Below are 19,288 nucleotides of genomic sequence, written 5' to 3'. Positions count from 1 at the left end.
GCTTTGCAGGTTCTTTGTGGTGGAGGATCACATACTACACGCCACACAAGGCCTGGTGACCAGAGCCTTCACAGACGAGCTGTGGAACATGGCCCTGTCCAAAATCATCGCAGTGCTCCGTACACACTCCGTGAGTCCCACACACACACTCGTCCCGAGCGAGTCCGAGCACTGCGGAGAATGCACTGAGTCATCCCATGCGAGGATTTGACATCCCCCTCTCTTTCTCTCTCAACTGTGCTCTGGCCTGAGTCTCTTTTTTGTGATTGAAAGTTAGCTAGCAGTGGGAGAGAGCAGGCTTGACCCCTTTGTTCGGGCCACTGGGTATTTGCATAATCCCTCACTGATTTACAACTGACTGGCCCTCCAAACACACTCTCAGCCCCAGCGGTTTAGAATATTCACAGTTAATCTGCTATTATTGTTGCAATCTGTCCTCATTAGGCCCAACTGACCTCTCCATTAGATCAGATTGAATGGATCACCACTGAAAGGGCTCACCAGGAAATGCTTCCAATTATCATTCCAAATGCCTTGTTTTGAAAATAAACTTCACTGAAAGACACGACTAAAGCCCTCTGCCTGCGCTGAAAAAAAAATTGGTGTAGGATTTACTTTGAAACAATTTTCAGTTTCACAAATAATTGCAGAGAAACGGCAAGGGGCATATTAAACATGGAATTTTGAAGTAGAAAGACTGAAGTAGCATTTTCTTGTAAGATTTTTGTGTCATTGTAGCCATTTTTAGTCATTTAAATGTATTAATTCCCAGATTTTATACCGGACACCAGAAATCTCTATAAAAATGTTTCAAAATTTTAGTAGTAATTAAAGAACAAAAATTCATGGTGATTCACTGGTCAAAACACGTGGGAACCTTAAGTGTGTAACTCAAAGTTAAATACATACTTTCAGGCTGCTATTATACACTCACAAAAGCTATTTTAAAAAAAATTACTAATATGATTATATATGAAAATATAATGTGTGTATCATGAGGAATTGCTTGAATATATATTTCTTGAAGCAACCACTATAATATTGCAGTTATCGTGCTATATTTTATAATAAAAAAAATGCTATTGTGATTTTAACTTGTAATAACCATTATCTTCCTTGTTCATTTGCTTATGTTAAACAAGTTCCAGTTTAATTAGATTTTGCGTAATTATATTATTTAAATAAAAAGATATAAATAAATATAAATCATGAATATAATAAATAATAATAATAGACATATAATTTAAAGAATGTCATTATTTAATAATTACATCACACATAATCATATAAATAATTTCAAGTAATGAAATTTAAATAGTATCCTATGAAAATATTCTACGATCTTTGTTTTGTTTTAGGGGTCATATATCCACGTGTGTGTGTGTTTGTGTTCTCGTCCAAATGCTTGTTAATGAAGTACATCACGTCCTGAAGTGTGGAGTGACGGCGTGTGTTGCAGCCTGACCAGTGCTTATTTAACTGTGTGATTTACGCACTCACTCCCCGCGTCTGAGAGGCAGTCCACTGCGCCCTATCTAAATGTTTAACAAGAGAATCACACTAGTGCAAGGGGCTGTAAATCAAACCTGCAGCTCCTGTACAACCACCCTCACTATCAGACCCCACCAACCTGGAAGAGACTCGTCTGGCTCATGGTTAAATGCTCTGGAAATCTTTGTGGAGGCTAAAGCTGCTGCCAGCCGTATGTTAATGTTGATAGTGGTTTCTCATAGCGTAACTCACATCTGCAGTTAACCGTAAATCATTAACTAGTTAAACACTCATCAGTAATTGATTGAGAATTGCATTAAGTTGCCAAAACCTGGGGCAGCAACAGTTTTAATTTACCATTCCAGCTCAAGTTAATATATAATTGATTAATCGCGATTAATCGTGTACAAAATAAAAAATGTTGTTTGCATAATATATTTTGAAAATATTTACATGTATGTGTATATATATATTATTTCATGCACGATATAGTCGTGAGATGCAAGAAATCTTCAGACGCGCCATAACAACAAAAGACCACACTTTATTGAACCTTTTCTGATAAGAAGCGCGCGCTGCAAACGTGACCATTTTTTACGATCGTTTCTGTCCAGTCCGCTCGTTTTATCACGTTTAACCACAGCTGTCGTCGTTTTTTTGTCGGACAATGGCATCAGGTATGCGATCAAATTTCTAATTTGAGGCTGTATTACATCGATTTTGACACCCAACATCACAACAAGATGATATTTTAAGCTCCTCGTGTAGCCGAATCTGCCGTTTCCAGTTTTCCCTTTGTTTTGCCTCCAGCTAGCGCTGTGACGTCAGCCCTAACTAGTTACTTATGGTTGGCCTGGCCGTGCGTCGCTCAGAAAACAACAGGCCAATTAGAACATAGGCTCATGAATATTAATTAGACAGGCCAAAATCGACCTGTTCTTAGCAGAGCTCCTGAAAGAGGAGCTGTAAAAATATATAGAGATGGGTTTTGGTACTTATACCGCAAATATATATTCTTTAGGATATCAAATCCGAAAATAAAACTCCAGAAAGGTGTACAATATGGGACCTTTAAATAATAGAATTTGGCAAAATCTAATTAACCTTTTACTTATAAGGTTGGAATTTAAGTAAAAAGTTCCAATTTAAGTATATAAAAAAGACAATAATGAAAAAGGAAATTAGCATTAAAATATTATTAAAATATAACACAATAACTGCATATTTTAGAGATTATAGTATTCTTTATGGTTTTAATTACCTATTAAAGAAAATAGTGTGTTTTAAAAGAGGATAATAACAAAAGTTCATCCAGACATCTTTAATTTGGGGTCTGCTCTTGTTATAGAAGTCTCAAATAGCTTTGTGTGTTTGAGTTTGGATACTTATCACATCACAGATTCTCGGCGACTTGGAGCAGTGCCGCACGGTGCCGTGGGGTTTCATACGGCGGTGGGTGGGCGGGCAGGCCTGTGTGCTCAGACATTGACTAATCCTGTCAGTCATTACTCCCCTGCCTGGGTCAAGCACTGCTCTCTCCTATTTAACCTCGTGGACAGGCCTCCTCCATCAGCGGCGGGGGAGGGCCGGACGGCCTCATTTAGATGCTAATGTATTCTAAAGACTCATTAAGACACAAGTGTATTTGATCAATGAGTGACTGGCTGTGAGTTACCCATTTAGAGGGAAATGCTGAACCTAAACTAATCTGGTCTGCAGAAAGGTGATTCAGTGGATCTTGGATCCTCTGTTTGAATGGATTGATAATACAAGGTTTTATTGTGCAGTTTTAGGGGTGAATCAATGAAAGAATGTCTGGCTCATATTTCAAACCAAAATTAAAAGAATGAAAGAAAATCTATTTTGCAATAGACCCTCTTAGGGCCGACGTCAAAGTTACGTCACAGCGCTAATGTGAAGATGCACCATTCTATTGTCAGTTTTATCATCATTATTGTTTTTTTTAACCCACTAGTCCTACTGCAATGATCCCGACCTGGTCCTAGAACTGAAGAACCTGATAGTTATATTTGCAGACACTTTACAGGTATTGTCCAACTATGTTTTGTTTAAAGCATATTACACGTTTTTTATTAATACATCAAAAAATGTCAAGATTTTTTATATCTGTATGCTGTACATTTTATAAACTTGAGCTATAATTTCTGCTGCTTACTCACTGAACACTTACATCTCATGGACACTTGACAATAAAACGTGGAACTCACAACACTATCATACATTTATTTAAAACGCATACTAATTTACATTTCAAATTGCACATAACATACCTGTACATACAAAATTGTCTACTTTGTATATTGTGTTTTTGCTATTTTGTACATTGTCTATTTTGTACAGCGTTTCCCACAGACTTGGACTTTATTTGTGGCGGCATATATATGCAGATTCATTCTCTGCCAGCAGGAGGCGCTTGTAGAGCAGGAGATATAGGTTTCCCCGGTAACGCTTTTACTCAAAACAGAGCTCCTCTCACAAATGCTGCTTTATCAGACATTACATGCAAGATGAAATGAAAATGACATACAGTAATATAAAAACACCAGCACCGGGTTTTGATTTTGAAACGTTCAGTGCTCATGTTTATTTAACGTCAAAGCTATAAGTCAAAGCCTTTTTGAAAGTCTATTTGTGGCGGTCAATTTTGATATTGTGGCGGTCCACCACAAATAAATCAATGTATGGGAAACACTGTTGTATATTTGTATATTATTTTTTGTATTATCTGTGTCTTGTCACTGTCATTCTGTTGCACTGTGGAGCTTCTGTCACTAAAACAAATTAACCGTATGTGTAAACATACCTGGCAATAAAGCTCATTCTGATTCTGATTCTGTAATTGTCTGTTTTGTAGGGTTATGGCTTCCCTGTCAACAGACTTTTTGACCTTTTGTTTGAGGTTCGAGATCAGTACAACGAAACATTGCTCAAAAAATGGGCCCTGGTGTTCAGGTGAGCTGAACTACAACTGCTTTGTTTCCGGTGTCAGTGAATAGATATGGGTGATTCTGCGTTATACATTGACATCTATGTTTCCTCTGCTGAAACAGGGATATTTTTGAGCAGGACAACTATAGCCCCATTCCAGTGGAAAATGAAGAAGAGTATAAGGCTGTGGTCAGTCGCTTCCCCTTCCATGATGCAGAGATAGAAAAGGTTTTTATGTTTTTGTTATTTTTCTGTATTTCTTATGTATGTTTTTGAAAGAAAGTCTCTTATAAAACATTTGACAATTTAAACAAACTGAATTCTGTTTTAATATATTTTAAAATGTCATTTATTTCTGCGATGGCAATGGTGAATTTTCAGTAACCAATAATCCAGTAATTCAGAAATCAAACTAATATGCTGATGGATATTCTATATGGACATTTTTACTTTGTTCTCGTGGTGTTTCGACTTTATTTTCGTAATATTTTGACTTTATTGTCGTAATATTTTTACTTTCTTCTCGAAATATTTCGACTTCTCAAAATATATCGACTACCTCTTTGAAACATTTCGACTTTATTCTCGTAATTTCGACTACTCGAAATATTTCAACTTTATTCTCGTGGTATTTCGACTTTATTCTCATGGTGTTTTGACTTTGTTCTCGTAATTTCTACTTTGTTCTTGAAATGTTATGACTTTGATCTCGTGGTCTTTTGACGTGGCACTAAAACGCTGTCTTACTCCTGAATCTAAAATTTAACTTAGTTTAATTTTTAATTTTCCTATTAATTTAAGTTGGCATGGGCTTCAGAGGCCTTGCTGTATTTGTTCAGCAGTTTTAATTTAATTTAATTAAATTTTATATTATTATTTTTCGCATACCTTGTCAGTGTCGTGCACTTGCTTAGCCTTTTGTTGCTCTTATTCTTTTTCTATTGTATCTGTTTTCTTTTTATTTATTATATAATTAAAAAAAAACTTGCAACGTGTTCTGCGTTAAGCTAACTGAGACTTGTTATAGCAATTGCATATTATTGATCTTTTGTTGATTTTGATTGCTTCTATTGTCCTCATTTGTAAGTCACTTTGGATAAAAGTGTCTGCTAAATGACTAAATTATTATTCTAAAAGATTCTTTCCAAGAAAGCCATTTTGGCCAATTATTTGAGATAATTCGTATCTTGAATTGTGTCAAAATAGTCTCGATTAAAAAAAAAAAAAAAAAATATATATATATATATATATATATATATATATATATATATATATATATTCACAAGTGAACACAAAAGAAAGTGTAAGTATTTCTTGGAAAATGGGTTGTGAATGTCTGTTCTTGTTGACTGGACGTGAATCACCTTTTATTGTCTTTCTTGTTTATTAATCAGCAACAATTTCCAAAGAAGCTGCCCATGTCCCAGTCAGTGCCTCAAATCTACTCTCAAGTGAAGGAGTTTATTTACGCCAGCTTGAAGTTCTCCGAGTCACTCCATCGCAGGTGAGCAGAATCTACAACACCCATGAATCTACAGACATTCAGCAATTTTCAGTCTCATTCATCCAGTGTGCTTATTCTTGTTCAGAACAAAATGCAAATATTAATCGAAAATCAACTTTGGATGTAGAATCTTGTTAGCAAAACAACCAAAAAGAAGACATCTAGAAACAGAATTTGGCTTGTGAAGCTGTTATCGTGACCTGACCTTCTCCATGGGAAGCCCTCATTTACGGTTCTGAACTGTCTTTAAAACCACCACCCTCCCCTCCACCTCCAGCCATCTCTTCTGCCAATATTTGTTCTCTTTAAGCTCTGTGGCATTCGGCTGGTCGTTGTGAGGGGTCTGTGTTGTGCTTGCCACTGGCACCTCAAATTCTTTCCCAGAGGGTTAGAAGTGCACATAGCTGGAGGATTTTAGCTCTCACTGTCCCTCCGAGGCGAGTAGCCACTGCACAGCAGCAGAGATTATTGGTTGACCAGTGGATCACCAATGCTGATATTTATCAAATGATATTTGGCTTTTTTTTTTTAATATTGTAGCAGCTGCTCCTTTTCTCTCTTTGCCAACAAGTGTCAAAAGCAAGGTTTTTTTCATTTTGGCAATGCTGAGAACGCCAGCACCTGAGCTCTCATTCTCCATTTTATTTAGTTTATTGTCTTTGTTTAACTGTTTACTGTTTTATAAATGATTAGACAGAACTGTTAAACAAAGAAAGTAAATGAAATTTGAAACAAATATTATACCGTTTATATATACAAAGGTAAGCGCTATAATGCTTTCTCATATGCTGTCAGCATTCAGCAAAAATGCTTTTTTTTATCCATTAAAAAGTAGTTGAATATCTCAGAAATATTTAATGCCACATACTTTGCAAACTTTTGGAATCCAACTTTTAGATCCTCTGAAGTACTGTCATATTCAGTGTTTACCGTATGTAAAATGAGAGAAAATATATTTTGCTGTACAAACAGAATTGCTAGATTTTTTTATCAAGTTCAAAATATTTGTTCCTTTTTCAAATTATTTTGAATTTAGTATGTATTATGTAAAATATTTGTAAATTTCAATGCAACATTTTATTTTCTATCTTTAAATTGAATAGTGACACGTTTTAACTAAAAAAAATGAATACAAAATTCATATTGATACATATTTTCAAATTATTTCTAATTTAGTAAATATTATGTAAAACTAGTGCTGTCAATCGATTAAAAAATAATCACACATTTTTCCTGAAATTAATTGTGATTTAAAAATGTTTAAATATACTTTTATATTGCAATAATTTCACATGCAATCTTCAAATGAATGTAGAAACTGTATAAAAACTGTGTATTTTTAAATAATAGTTTAGTGGCAAATATTAAAAATACAGTTTATTTTTATATTAAAATATTTTTTATGACTGAAGGCGAGTATCACTGATACCAATACTACTGATGTCTCTATGAAATATATTTTTTTTCTCAAAATTTTAACCATTGACTGTAGCCATTCAACATTATAGTATAATCGTATAATATAGTATAATTAATAAAAATTAATTTAAGTGAATTTAAAACAATCTTCACATAAACCCATTATATTAAATGTCACATTTACCTGTGCCCTTCAACAAGTAGGAAAATACAGACATTTAATAAAGTTATCAAAGTCTAAATTAAATATAGATGAATCCTTAAAGCTACAACAGTTATTGATTTCGTCTTTTTTTGTTCTTTTGTTCTTTGATTAACAGACATCATAGCAGCTGGGTTAGGTTTTTTTTGGTGCTATTACTTTAAGAGCTGCCGCTGCTGAACTTGACATGGATCTGACACGCATCGTATTTTCTCTCAACTCACAACTTTTCCGTCCCACTTCAGTTCTTAAAGTCTCTACGAATGAGCTGACGAGTTGAATCGGGTGTGTCAGATGAGGGAGATAGTGCTGGGGTGCTTCAGGACAGTTTTGAAAACCACTGCATTTCAGAGACATGTTTTTAAATATATATCATATATAACTAATATACACTTTTAAGGCTTCAGTCGCATTTTTGGTAACTTAATTACTTATCTGACGACATGACTACGACATTGCATGGTCGTAGTTTCTTTCGTGCTTTAATACAAAATTATATACAGCGTGCCGGTACATTTGTGTATGCAATTGGAGAGTGCGCTACAAGCTAATATTTTTAATGCCGTTAAACTGTAACAATTAATCACCTTCGTTAACGCTAATTTTGACAGCACTATGTAAAACAAATATGAATGGCACTGCAGCAACACTGCAGTGTTATTATCTATAATTTAAATAGTGTAAATTTATTTTCAAATTATTTTTAATTTAGATATTAAACATTTGCAGCATGTTATTTACTTTAAATTGAAAAATGTGTTGTTATATATAATTTTTTTTTCATATTGATTCATTGTCACATGATTTCTAGTTTGGAAATCAATTCGGAAATCAGTCTAATATGTTAATGGATATTCTGAAAGATTTTTTCAAAGAAAGATGTCAAAATAGTCCCAGAATGAATATATTTACCAAACGTGTTAGTGTTTAGTGGAAATGGGTTATAAATATTATATAAAATAAATATAAATTTCACTGCTGCGTGTATTACTTATCACCTTTAAAGCTGCAGTCCATAACTTTTGGTGATCTAGCGGTTAATAAACAGAACTGCACGTGTCTTGTGGAAGAACATTGTAGCCGGAGCTACTGGGGTGCTCTGATCAGGATTTTTGAGGCCGATCACAGAAATCAGTATCTGCCGATACGATCACCGATACCGATATTTTTAAAGTCTTTTTTTTTTTTTATCATGTAGAATTATTTATGATGATCCAATCAAGATTTTTAGACATTTATTGAGAGCCTGAATTTGAATTCCCCTCTTAGGTGACTTTTTAGGATTTTTTTATTTGAGGGGTGAATGGGGGCATTTTTGTTACTGAAAATGCTTTTTCAGCATTGTGATTTTTAGTACAGTAATACAATCTTTCATAGACATGTTAAACACATTATTCAATGCTTTTTACTTTTTACATTTACTTCTAGATTTATATATTAAGTTGCTCAAGCATGTGGCAAAACATTTAAACTACTTTTCTTACATTATCACAAACATTCTAAATTAAAACTTACCATTGACATTTTTTTTTCACATTCACTTTTGCATTTAATCCATTTTACAAGCAATCCTGCAGTTCATAAAGAACTTTGTTTTCCTACTTCCACGAAGTGCCATCTATTATTAAGCCATAGCCTATATGTTGACTGTGAAACACAGTAGACTTTAATTATATGCATTTATGGTGGAATTTCTAGCCTACATTTCCGTGTCAATCCATGTTCATATTTACCGCAAACAATGCGCTGTTACTTTAATTCAGTGCTTGCAGCGCAGCAAAAATAGACTCAGTGCGGAAACAATCTCTGTACTGCTGCAGACACAGCGCTCCTGGGATGCACTGCTGGTGTTGTGCCCATTTTCGACCCAAGCCAAATTATTACCCCCTCTTGTTGAAATTCGCTACCTGATTCCCTACCTAATCCTTACTCCACCCCTAATCCTAACCCCTCCCCCAACACCTAACTCTAAACCTACCGATACTAGGGGAGTAGTAATCTGGCAGGGGTCAGAATTCAGCACAACACCGGACCGTAACCGTGTGCAGTATGAACGAGCTAATCCGTTAACATGAGTGCGGAAAAAAATACACACTGCAAACGGAGTAATGTGAACCTGACATTATGTGTGTGCACTGCAAGTGTGCATGAGCCAGGAGAGCGCGTGAACACTGAATGGTTTAAACACTGGCAAGAATTAAAAAGAAATGCAATTTATAAACTTTTGCGATGACGTGACACTGCCTCGATTGTACAAGTGCCAATACCTGTGTCAACTGTGCAGCTTGCTTATAGTGCAGACGTGATGATTTGAAGCCATTTGCGCATTTTGAGAGAGAATGCACGGTGATTCACTCACGTTGTTTGTGAAATTATGTCTCGCAGAAAGTTTTCAAATTACTTTAGAAGTTATTTAAGAAAGAAATATGAATTGTACCTCACCTTCTGCATTATAATTATTTTACCCGCGCCAGACAGAGACTGCGATGGTTCCGCTGCATGCCGTGTCAAACCTCTCACAGCAGGCGCGTCATCAGCTTGAGGTCAGTTTTTTGAGATCTGCCTTTTTAGAGACCGCTGATCAAATATCTCATAGTGATTATCACTCGATAGTGATCTGTAGCCGATCAATCGGAGCACCCCTAGGAGCTACTTCTCTCTATTTATGTCTATGACGAATCACGCAGTTACTGGGCTACTCCAAAGTGGTTCCACCAGTACCAGTCTGAAATAGTCAGAATATAAAAACTTATTATTCAGGATAATCCAAAAACATGGTTTGGAACATGGATTAATGATGCACTCGCTTACATAAATTTTGAACACAAAAAAGTTTTTAAATTGAATGGTGTGATACATATCAGCTTTATATAGGTCGTCAAAAATGCATATCAGTGGACTATCTTCCCTTTTCCACCAAAGTGGTGCAGTGGCTGAGCCAGCACTCGCCCAGGCATTAGCACAGAATACCAGCCAAACAGTTTTTGCTTTGAGCAGCGAGGAGACCCACATGAGGCTGTCAGAGCACTTATATCTAACACAGTCCTGTCCCTCCACTAATCAATGCAAACGACTGCAGATTTCACACTCCTCTCTAATGGTTTCTTTGTTATTTAAGCGATAATGAGCGACCTCTGCACCTCTTCATGGAGTGTTTCCCACCTGATCACTCCCTCCTAATCAACACCTCACACTGAGACACACAGTCCCCAACCGCAAAATCAACACCAACCAGCAGTGTCCTGTAAACACTCACACCTAACAAGCGTGCTGGGCAGCAGTAGGGCTAGTTGTGGACCTAGTCAGTACTAATGGGTGCAGACAGCAAGCATATTGTGCTTGGTTAAAGAGAGAGAGAAAAAAAAGTGAAATTCTGTCACCATTTACTCACCTTCATTCACCAAGTATTTTTGTCCATACACTGAAAGTCAATGGGGTCCAATGTTGTTTTGACCGCGGCATTCTTTAAAATAAATGATTTTGAAGAAAAATCATTTTGGGGGCATAATGTACAAAAGTAGAGATGTGAATAGGTTTTTATAATAGCCTTGTGGGCAGCGTCATTGCGCAACGGGCATCCTGAGTTCGAATCCCGACTCGAGGACCTTTCCCGTTCCCACCCCCATCTCTCCCACTTCACTTCCTGTTAATTCTGATTTGTCCTACTGAAATCAATTGAAATTTTTGGAGAAAAATGCCAAAAAAGGTAAATTTTATGTCCATTGATTATAGCAAATTTTTTCTAACAATTTCCTTTAGAAAAATCACATTTTATCCAACCATATAATAATCCCACGCAAATATTTTGCGCATCCTGTGTTTGTTTTCTTGAAATAGCCTTGATGTCCCCAAAATGACATACTCTGAAATAACAATTACATTTAAAAAAAAGTTACAGTGAACATTATCTATATTAAATTTATTTTTAAAGTCTAAATAAATGTTTTTAAAATTCAAATGTTCTTTAAATTAAAAAAAAAAAGAAGCTTTTTACTAACTGCACAATCCCCGCAACTAAAAAATGTTTTTTCTTTTGTGGTGGACATTTTGGACACATTATTTTAAGTGTCCTTTTCTTGTCAGTATTTTATCTACAGTAAAACTAAAAATCAAGTAAGGAATCTCGGTGGGATTCTGGGGTCAGACCTAAGTTTCAGTAGTCATATCAAAGCAATAACTAAATCAGCATACTATCATCTCAAAAACAGACACTTTTTCATGCCTTTATCACCAGCAGAGTGGATTATTATAATGGTCTCACCAGCCTTCCCAAGAAGACTCTTAGACAGCTGCCGCTCATCCAGAACGCTGCTGACAGGATTCTGACAAGAACCAGAAAAACTGAGCATAACACAGGTCCTCAGGTCCCTACGCTGGCTTCCAGTTACATTTAAGATTGATTTTAAAGTGCTCGTTTATAAATTACTAAATGGCCTAGGACCTAACTACTAGAGGGCTGCCCTCGACTAAGGATTTTTCTGGTCGACTAGTCGTTCATTTTAAGCATTAGTCAACTAATCGCACATTTATTAATAAACCATTTAAATCATTAAAATGAGCCTTTAGTTGCCTACATAGCCTAATAAGCTCTCAAGCACACGTATGAAGCTTGCCACAGTGCACCAGCAGAAGTAATGATTATGAATGTGTCAGGGAAAAGGCTGCATTAACATTTTAATAATTTTATAAACTAGTGCTTTCTTTGTTCTCTGTTTAAGAGATGAAGTCGGCGACACTGACTCATCTCCGCAGTAGAGGACGCACCTGTATGCATGTTTCATACGAATGACATAATCTGAGAATATTTGTTTTTTCAATTTGAATTGGTTCAAAGTAGGCATTTCACTCTCTATAGATATATTTTTAATGTCTGTAAGGCATTTCGCGCTCAAGTTCACAGAGACAGAGACGGCAGAAAGTATCCTGTTTGCTTTCATTAGTTTTGTATTATATGTTTTATGATTATTTGAATTCCTTTTATATGTAAAGCACTTTGAATTACCATTGTGCATGGTATGTGCTATGTAAATAAACTTTGCCTTGCCTTGCCTTACAATAACCTATTGTCAAGGAGTATAATAATTGACTGTCATGTTATGGTGTGCGATATTTTTTTTTAATGATTGCCATTCAAATATATAATCAAATTTAGGTTCACCTGATCAAGAAAATAACATGTGGTTGTCCAGACAAAGCCTTTAAGAATAATTTAACCTTCTGTGTGTCAGAGGAAACTGAGTATATATGTGCATGAGCTAACAATCTGTGCAAGAGTTAACAATGGGTCCTGTCGACTGGGTGTCCTAATTATATTATGAGACATAACTAAAAAGTATGTATTTGTGCAAAGATTGAGCATATTTCTTGGTTAACTTGTGTTTCAGCTCAACCGAGATTGACGACATGCTTCGTAAATCCACTAACCTGCTACTGACGAGGACGTTGAGCAGCTGCTTACAAAATCTCATCAAAAAACCACATATAGGATTAACCGAGGTAATGTTAATGTGACAAATTACCCAATTCTCTTTGCGAAGCTCAGTTCGAAAATAGCGTACACCTTCCTTTCTATTATGTTTTTCAGCTAGTTCAAATTATCATCAACACCACCCATTTGGAGCACGCGTGTAAATACCTGGAGGATTTTATCACGAACATCACCAATGTTTCCCCAGAAACGATTCATACCACAAGACTCTACGGGCTTTCCACCTTCAAGGTAAAAGTCATTCACAGACATGTTCTTTAATTACACATTTCACTCCAGTGTATAACCACCATGGGCTCACTGTGATCAGAGAGCAGCCGTCTGGAGTGGTTCCCTCAGAGTAAAGCTGTCATCGACAGCACAGAACAGGAGCCGCCTCAGGCTTCACAAACTCCATACAGAGCTTGTTTTGATGCTACTGTGTTAAATGTATCAAAATGTTCTAGGGTGACCTCTTTTCAGTCGTTAAACGCGCAGAAGCATGTTGGCATTGCTCAAGTTTGATTACACTGCACTGATTAACCCCCACCTTTTTTTTGCTTTTTGTGGTTTTGCAATTTGGAATTTCATTTGACAGATAATTATTAACCATTTGAGATGTGAATATGTGTAATGACACCTTTTGTGAATATTTTTGATTGTAGTGTCAAAAGTAAAACAAATAACAGATTGCAAAATTAGTTTTAGTACTGTTTAAATGCATCTCTGGATTCAATTGGTTGTACCAGTGTTTGTACTCTTCTGGAGGAATTTTCCAAATGTTCTTTTTTTTTACAACTTTGAATTGCATTTGAAAGGGAATAATTACCTTTTTTAAAAGTTAAACAAAAAAGCGTACATTTAATGGTTGCAACATTTAGTGTTTCAATACTGTTATAATAATAATGCATGGTAACTTATTTTTAGGATGCCAGACATGCAGCCGAAGGAGAAATATACACCAAACTCAACCAGAAGATTGATGAATTCATTCAGCTGGCTGATTATGAATGGGGCATGGCAGAGTCGGACGGCAGGGCCAGCGGCTACCTCATGGACCTCATTAACTTCCTGCGTAGCACCTTCCAGGTTTTCACACACCTTCCAGTAAGTTCCATACCATCCTATTCATACGTAGTCTTGCCATGAATTTGTGATCATTCTTCACCCGTGAGTTCATGTTATGTGTGTTATTGCATGTGTGGCGTCAATCAGTGTTGCATATATAGGTGTTTAGATGGTCATACCTTGGCGGAAGTTCTAGGAGCCAACACGTTTTCTAGTTTATGTCCCTCTTTTGATTTTCCACTGTATGATATTAGGTGTAAATCAATGCGTAAGTGCATAGGAATGTCGTGTTAGGTCATTACACAGACATACGACATCCGTTCCCAAAACCAATCAAATCTCTGTCTATTCCTGCACATAATCAACACAGACAACTCCCAGCCCATCCATTCACTGAGAACGATACAGCTTGCTTGCATTTCTCTTCAGCTGTCCTATTAAACAAATTAATTTAAACTCCAGTTTAAGTTGGTTATGCTTTGGTTTCTCTACAATGTAACATCTTTCCTGTAAGTGAATGTATTCCTTGATTTATTTTCTGCCAGGCATGCTTGGTTTTTCTGATTTTCCTTTGTCTGTCCATTTATTATCGCTATACTTTCTTTCCCTGTCCGTGTTTTATTTTCTTGGGGTTTCCACTCAGAATAACAACAATGATCATGCTGCGATGTCGGTAAGTACACCCTCTTCGAACCTTAGAGGAGGAAGAGAACAATTACGATAATTTCAAAGCAAAAAAAAAAGACATTAGACCTGCATGTTCATGTCAGCTCTGTGGACTTGCTGCCAGCCTTGTTTTGCTTCCCTTTTCACGTGCGATGCATAATGTAATCCAGATCGATTGGCATGCTGCCCCTGATTTGCTGCCCATTATTGTCTGATACCAGTATCTGCAGAACACGTGCCATTCTTACTTGAGATTCACTAGCACTAGTCACCGCATTAAAGGGACAGTTCACCCAAAAATGAAAATTGTCAGCTTATGTTGTTCCAAAAACCTTTATTTCTTTCTTTTTTCGGAAAACACTAAATAAATTATTTTGATGAGTATTTTTACCCATAAAATGGATGTAAATTGGGTCCAAAACCTTGTTGACTTAGATTGTGGTGATCTGTCTCTTAAATGGTCTCAATTATGAGTGTCTCTCAATTCAGAATGCTGCTTTATTAATGCTGCATAATGACACATTCTAACCTACTACCCTATCAGGACAGCTAGATGTCATTATATATCAAGTATACTCAGATGTTACATAATCTGTATGTTAGCAAAGCTAACTCACTTCACACCAATTCATTTAATATATGCTGATTTAATATAAACATAGGCCAAAAGAATTGTATTTGTGATTGAAAGAGATGAAAGCACAACAAAGACATTTTAGAATATAATAGCCATTCAGCTCACGTTTTAATGAAACTTGTATGTTTTTTTTAACACAATGGGATGAGACAAATGGCTAGCCATTTTGTTAATCACTATTTCCAGTTCAGTTTTTATTTCCGGCGTTGTGACGGGTTCGGCCCACAGTCGAATCTCATTGGTCCAATAATTCAGTTCACATCAGAGTTATTTTAGTATCATGGAGATACTATTATAAACTAATTGATATATATATTATTCCAGTTAATATTCATTTTACTTCAAGTGACAGTTTTTTATGGTTTAAGGTTTGTTTGTTTTTTTATATTAAATATAATAACCTGTGACTCTCGCCTGGTTAGGACTTATATTTGTGGTGCAACATTTGCATTTTTTTGTGCAAAATACCGCTAGTTGCATTTTTATAAGCATCTTTTTAAGTTTGTGTATTTTTTACATTTTTGGTCTCAGAGAGCATCTTAAAGATTTTTAAATGTCATGAATTTTTAGAGGGCCTGCTTTTATAGTCCTGATTTTCAAAATGTTTTTATAGCTCTAGAAATATAGAATAATGTCCATGCATTCTGAATTTATTGTCTTTGTGTTTTTTAATTATGATATGCTTGTTAAACAGAATTGGTTGTGGTGCTTGAGTGTTTTATGGTGCTTACACATAAAATAATATTTAGTCTTGTTTATAGTGTGAGGTGTCTAACGGATATCATCACTGATTATAACAGGGGGTTCGTTTTTGTGAAGAGCTTTGTTTGAATTTTATGCTTTGGATAAAATAACTAAATATAATTTTTATCAGCATGTACTGGTGGAGCAGCTGTTGCATGAATTTTACGTGTGTTTGAGTGTTTGGCGTCTGGTTTTGCCGGATTTGACTGGTCTTTCACCTTTTTCCTCTTTACAACCCTGTTCATTTTGAGCGTGTCGGCTTGCATGAACGACTGCTGTAGATATGAGACGAGATGTTTCCGTGTGTTTGTGTCTGAACTGAAATCCATCAGATGGTGGATTTTCAAGAGATGGAAAACCTTTGTCATCTCCAATTTGCATCATTACTTCCACTGATTTAGATTTTAGGTTAAGGATGGTTTTTATGAATTATGGAAATAAATAAACATACACTTCCAAAGGTATCTATGTGCTTACTTTCATACATTCACCTAAAAGTAGTTCACCTTTTCTGTCACTATTTACTCACCCTCATGTTGTTCCAAACCCAATGTTTTTCTGTCCTCCGTGGAATAAAAAGAGGAATTTTTAAAGAAAAACCAGGCTTATCTTTTAAAAATTAATTGAATGTGAATGGTGACTGCACATACAAAGCTATATTATGCTATATTATCAAACAAAGCTATATAATGATATAACACTATCAGAAGACTTAAACATAGAGTATGAATGATATGGACCATATTTATTCCCTTTTTTGTCATTTAGTTCTTGACAGACCCATTCGCATTCACTTTAAATATACAGAAACAAGCAGTCAATATATGCTACAGTAGGCGCATTTCCATTACACATTTGCGCAAAACTTTGGCGATATTTTATAAATGTCAATAAAGTATTGCAAAAGGACAGCGTTTCTATGTTATGCGACTAAAACGTAACTTTTTTTTCTATCGCAGTAAGTCATGGCAATGGATTTTGGTGGCATTTTGACGGATTTTGGCTATATTTATTCGAAGGAGGCATATACGTGTATCTTTACAGAGAGCCACTTCAGAAACACGTGTGGCGCGGCTGGTATAAACACAAGCATTGAGTAGAGTGGCTGCAATCAGCTTCAATGGCAAAAAAAAAAAAGTTTCCATTGCCGTTTTGCGAAATATGCCTTTTTCAAGTTGCCTGAAAAACCACCTCATGCGAGCGTAAAAACTTTTTTGCAATAAATGGGCATTTTTGCGAAAATTATGTTTCTTATATTTTCAATAAACAATTTTAATTTGCGCAATTTGAAGGGTAAGCGCAGCTAGTGATTTTGAAAAAAAAAAAAAATTCAGTTTCGGGGGAAAAATTTTATTTAGTGAAATTTAATAGCAAATTCAGAAATTAAAATTTTTTTTTTCAAATTAATCCTACACCAAATACGTTTTCTGTGTGTATATATGAGTCCTACCAGGACTTCACTTTTCTTTTCTTTTTTAAGATTTGTGCAGCCTAAAATTTCAGAATTTGCTGTGGCTTTTCTCAAAAAAATGTCTGCAATATGTGTGAAAACACACAAGTAATCATGATGTACTTTTGTAATTAGTGTTAGTGACAGTAAGATTAACTGCAAATATTTTTGTGCATAATTACTGAAACTCTTTCTGGTTCCCAATGCACAAGGTAATGGTCACACCAGTATTGAAATACATATAATTCTGCTTTTCTTAAAATACAGAATTGTATAAGAACACAATAGCTCGCACATTCCCACTGGATCAGTATTTAATAACTTAAGTGACCATATTATAAATGTTAAATTGAATAAATTATTATTTCATGCATTTATGATTTATATCTTCTGAAATATTTAAATAGTGCATATTCAGTAAAATAATGTACTTATTTGAATTTAATCTAGGCTACTGGTGAAATCAGGCATTACGGGCACAGTACGTATTGATTCATAGTTGGGACTCTAAATGATGTATTATTATTAGCTAATTTTTTATAAGAAGATTATATAAGAAAAACATCATATGGGCTTGGAGCAATATTTTAGGCTGAAACTGCTCAGAGATACTTCTAAATTAGCCATTACTTTATGTTCCTAGAGTGGCACTGATGCCGTGTGTAGCTGAGGACACCTGTCCTAACGGTTTGTTGGTGTGTTTGTGCCGTTCCTCAGGGTAAGGTGGCACAGACGGCGTGTATGTCTGCCTGTAAACACCTGGCCACGTCACTGATGCAGATGCTGCTGGATTCTGAGCTCAAACAGATCAGCATGGGAGCCATTCAGCAGTTCAACCTAGATGTCATGCAGTGTGAACGTGAGTAGTGCGTCTTTAATAATGTAATAATTGCGTATTTGCAATGCCAGCTCCATGTTCATTTCAATAGTCCATCCATGAAGGTTTTGTCATAATTTACGCACCCTCTTCTTTCATTGTAAGAAAAAGATCAAGATTAGATTTATCACAAATGTTCACCATATCGAGTAAAAGAACCTTTTTATAGTAGCATTCTTACAGTCTTCACCATTAAAATGATGATGATTTTTACAGTGTAGTCCCTGTACACTATAAAAGTGGTCCATACGCTTTATTTGAAGTCTTCTGAACCCATGCAACAGCTTTGTAAGCAAAGTCTAAAATAATAGTAATCATTTATTAAATGCATCTTATCTACCGTAAATCATTAATTAATAAACCAGACCTTTTACAAAATACATCCATTCTGAAAGTTTGAAGTGGAATATGACTAATGCACTAACAGACAGGCATGTTAGTCTTATGCTCTGTGAAGCGCACCATGGCGGTAGATGCATTCATGCAGCAGGTATTATTGATATTATCAGCCGTTCTCAGAAGCAGTTATCTGAGTTACACTCTTTCAAGGAACATTCCTGATTACCCGCACTCCACCTGCTCTTGGAAATCCACACCTGTTCTGATATGAGCTGATATGGAACAGTTTAGAGCAACATTACTCGCTTATCCATTTGAACATTCATTCATCTTACATGTGCTGCATTTGCACGCATTACCCACCCATATGAGGATAACATTCATAGTTCTATTGAAAATGGAAATTCTGTTTCAAAGCCATGTGACGAAACGGTTGTCTGTGGAATACAAAAAGAAATGTTTTCTAAAAAAAAAA

General features: G+C 35.6%; 1 protein-coding gene across 5 annotated transcripts in view; it reads left to right on the top strand.

Moving 5' to 3' along the window:
* The window catches only part of LOC306857912 (exocyst complex component 6), a 55,913-nt gene that overhangs the window by 22,370 nt on the left and 14,255 nt on the right, over window positions 1-19,288 (top strand). For 2 of the 5 annotated variants that reach the window (XM_079398181.1, XM_079398184.1), the window contains 10 exons: window positions 10-130; window positions 3,467-3,538; window positions 4,367-4,464; window positions 4,563-4,668; window positions 5,835-5,944; window positions 12,950-13,061; window positions 13,150-13,284; window positions 13,960-14,139; window positions 14,744-14,773; window positions 18,315-18,456. In XM_079398181.1, the coding sequence (XP_079254307.1) occupies window positions 10-130; window positions 3,467-3,538; window positions 4,367-4,464; window positions 4,563-4,668; window positions 5,835-5,944; window positions 12,950-13,061; window positions 13,150-13,284; window positions 13,960-14,139; window positions 14,744-14,773; window positions 18,315-18,456 (1,106 nt within the window). Of the gene's footprint in view, window positions 1-9; window positions 131-3,466; window positions 3,539-4,366; window positions 4,465-4,562; window positions 4,669-5,834; window positions 5,945-12,949; window positions 13,062-13,149; window positions 13,285-13,959; window positions 14,140-14,743; window positions 15,374-15,825; window positions 16,610-18,314; window positions 18,457-19,288 lie in introns of those variants that run through there. The other 3 variants (XM_079398182.1, XM_079398183.1, XR_013783151.1) reach the window with 2 other exon arrangements.

Source organism: Barbus barbus, assembly GCF_936440315.1.
Source record: "Barbus barbus genome assembly, chromosome: 38".
Taxonomy (NCBI): Eukaryota; Metazoa; Chordata; class Actinopteri; order Cypriniformes; family Cyprinidae; genus Barbus; species Barbus barbus.
This window is presented reverse-complemented; position numbering and strand designations above follow the sequence as displayed.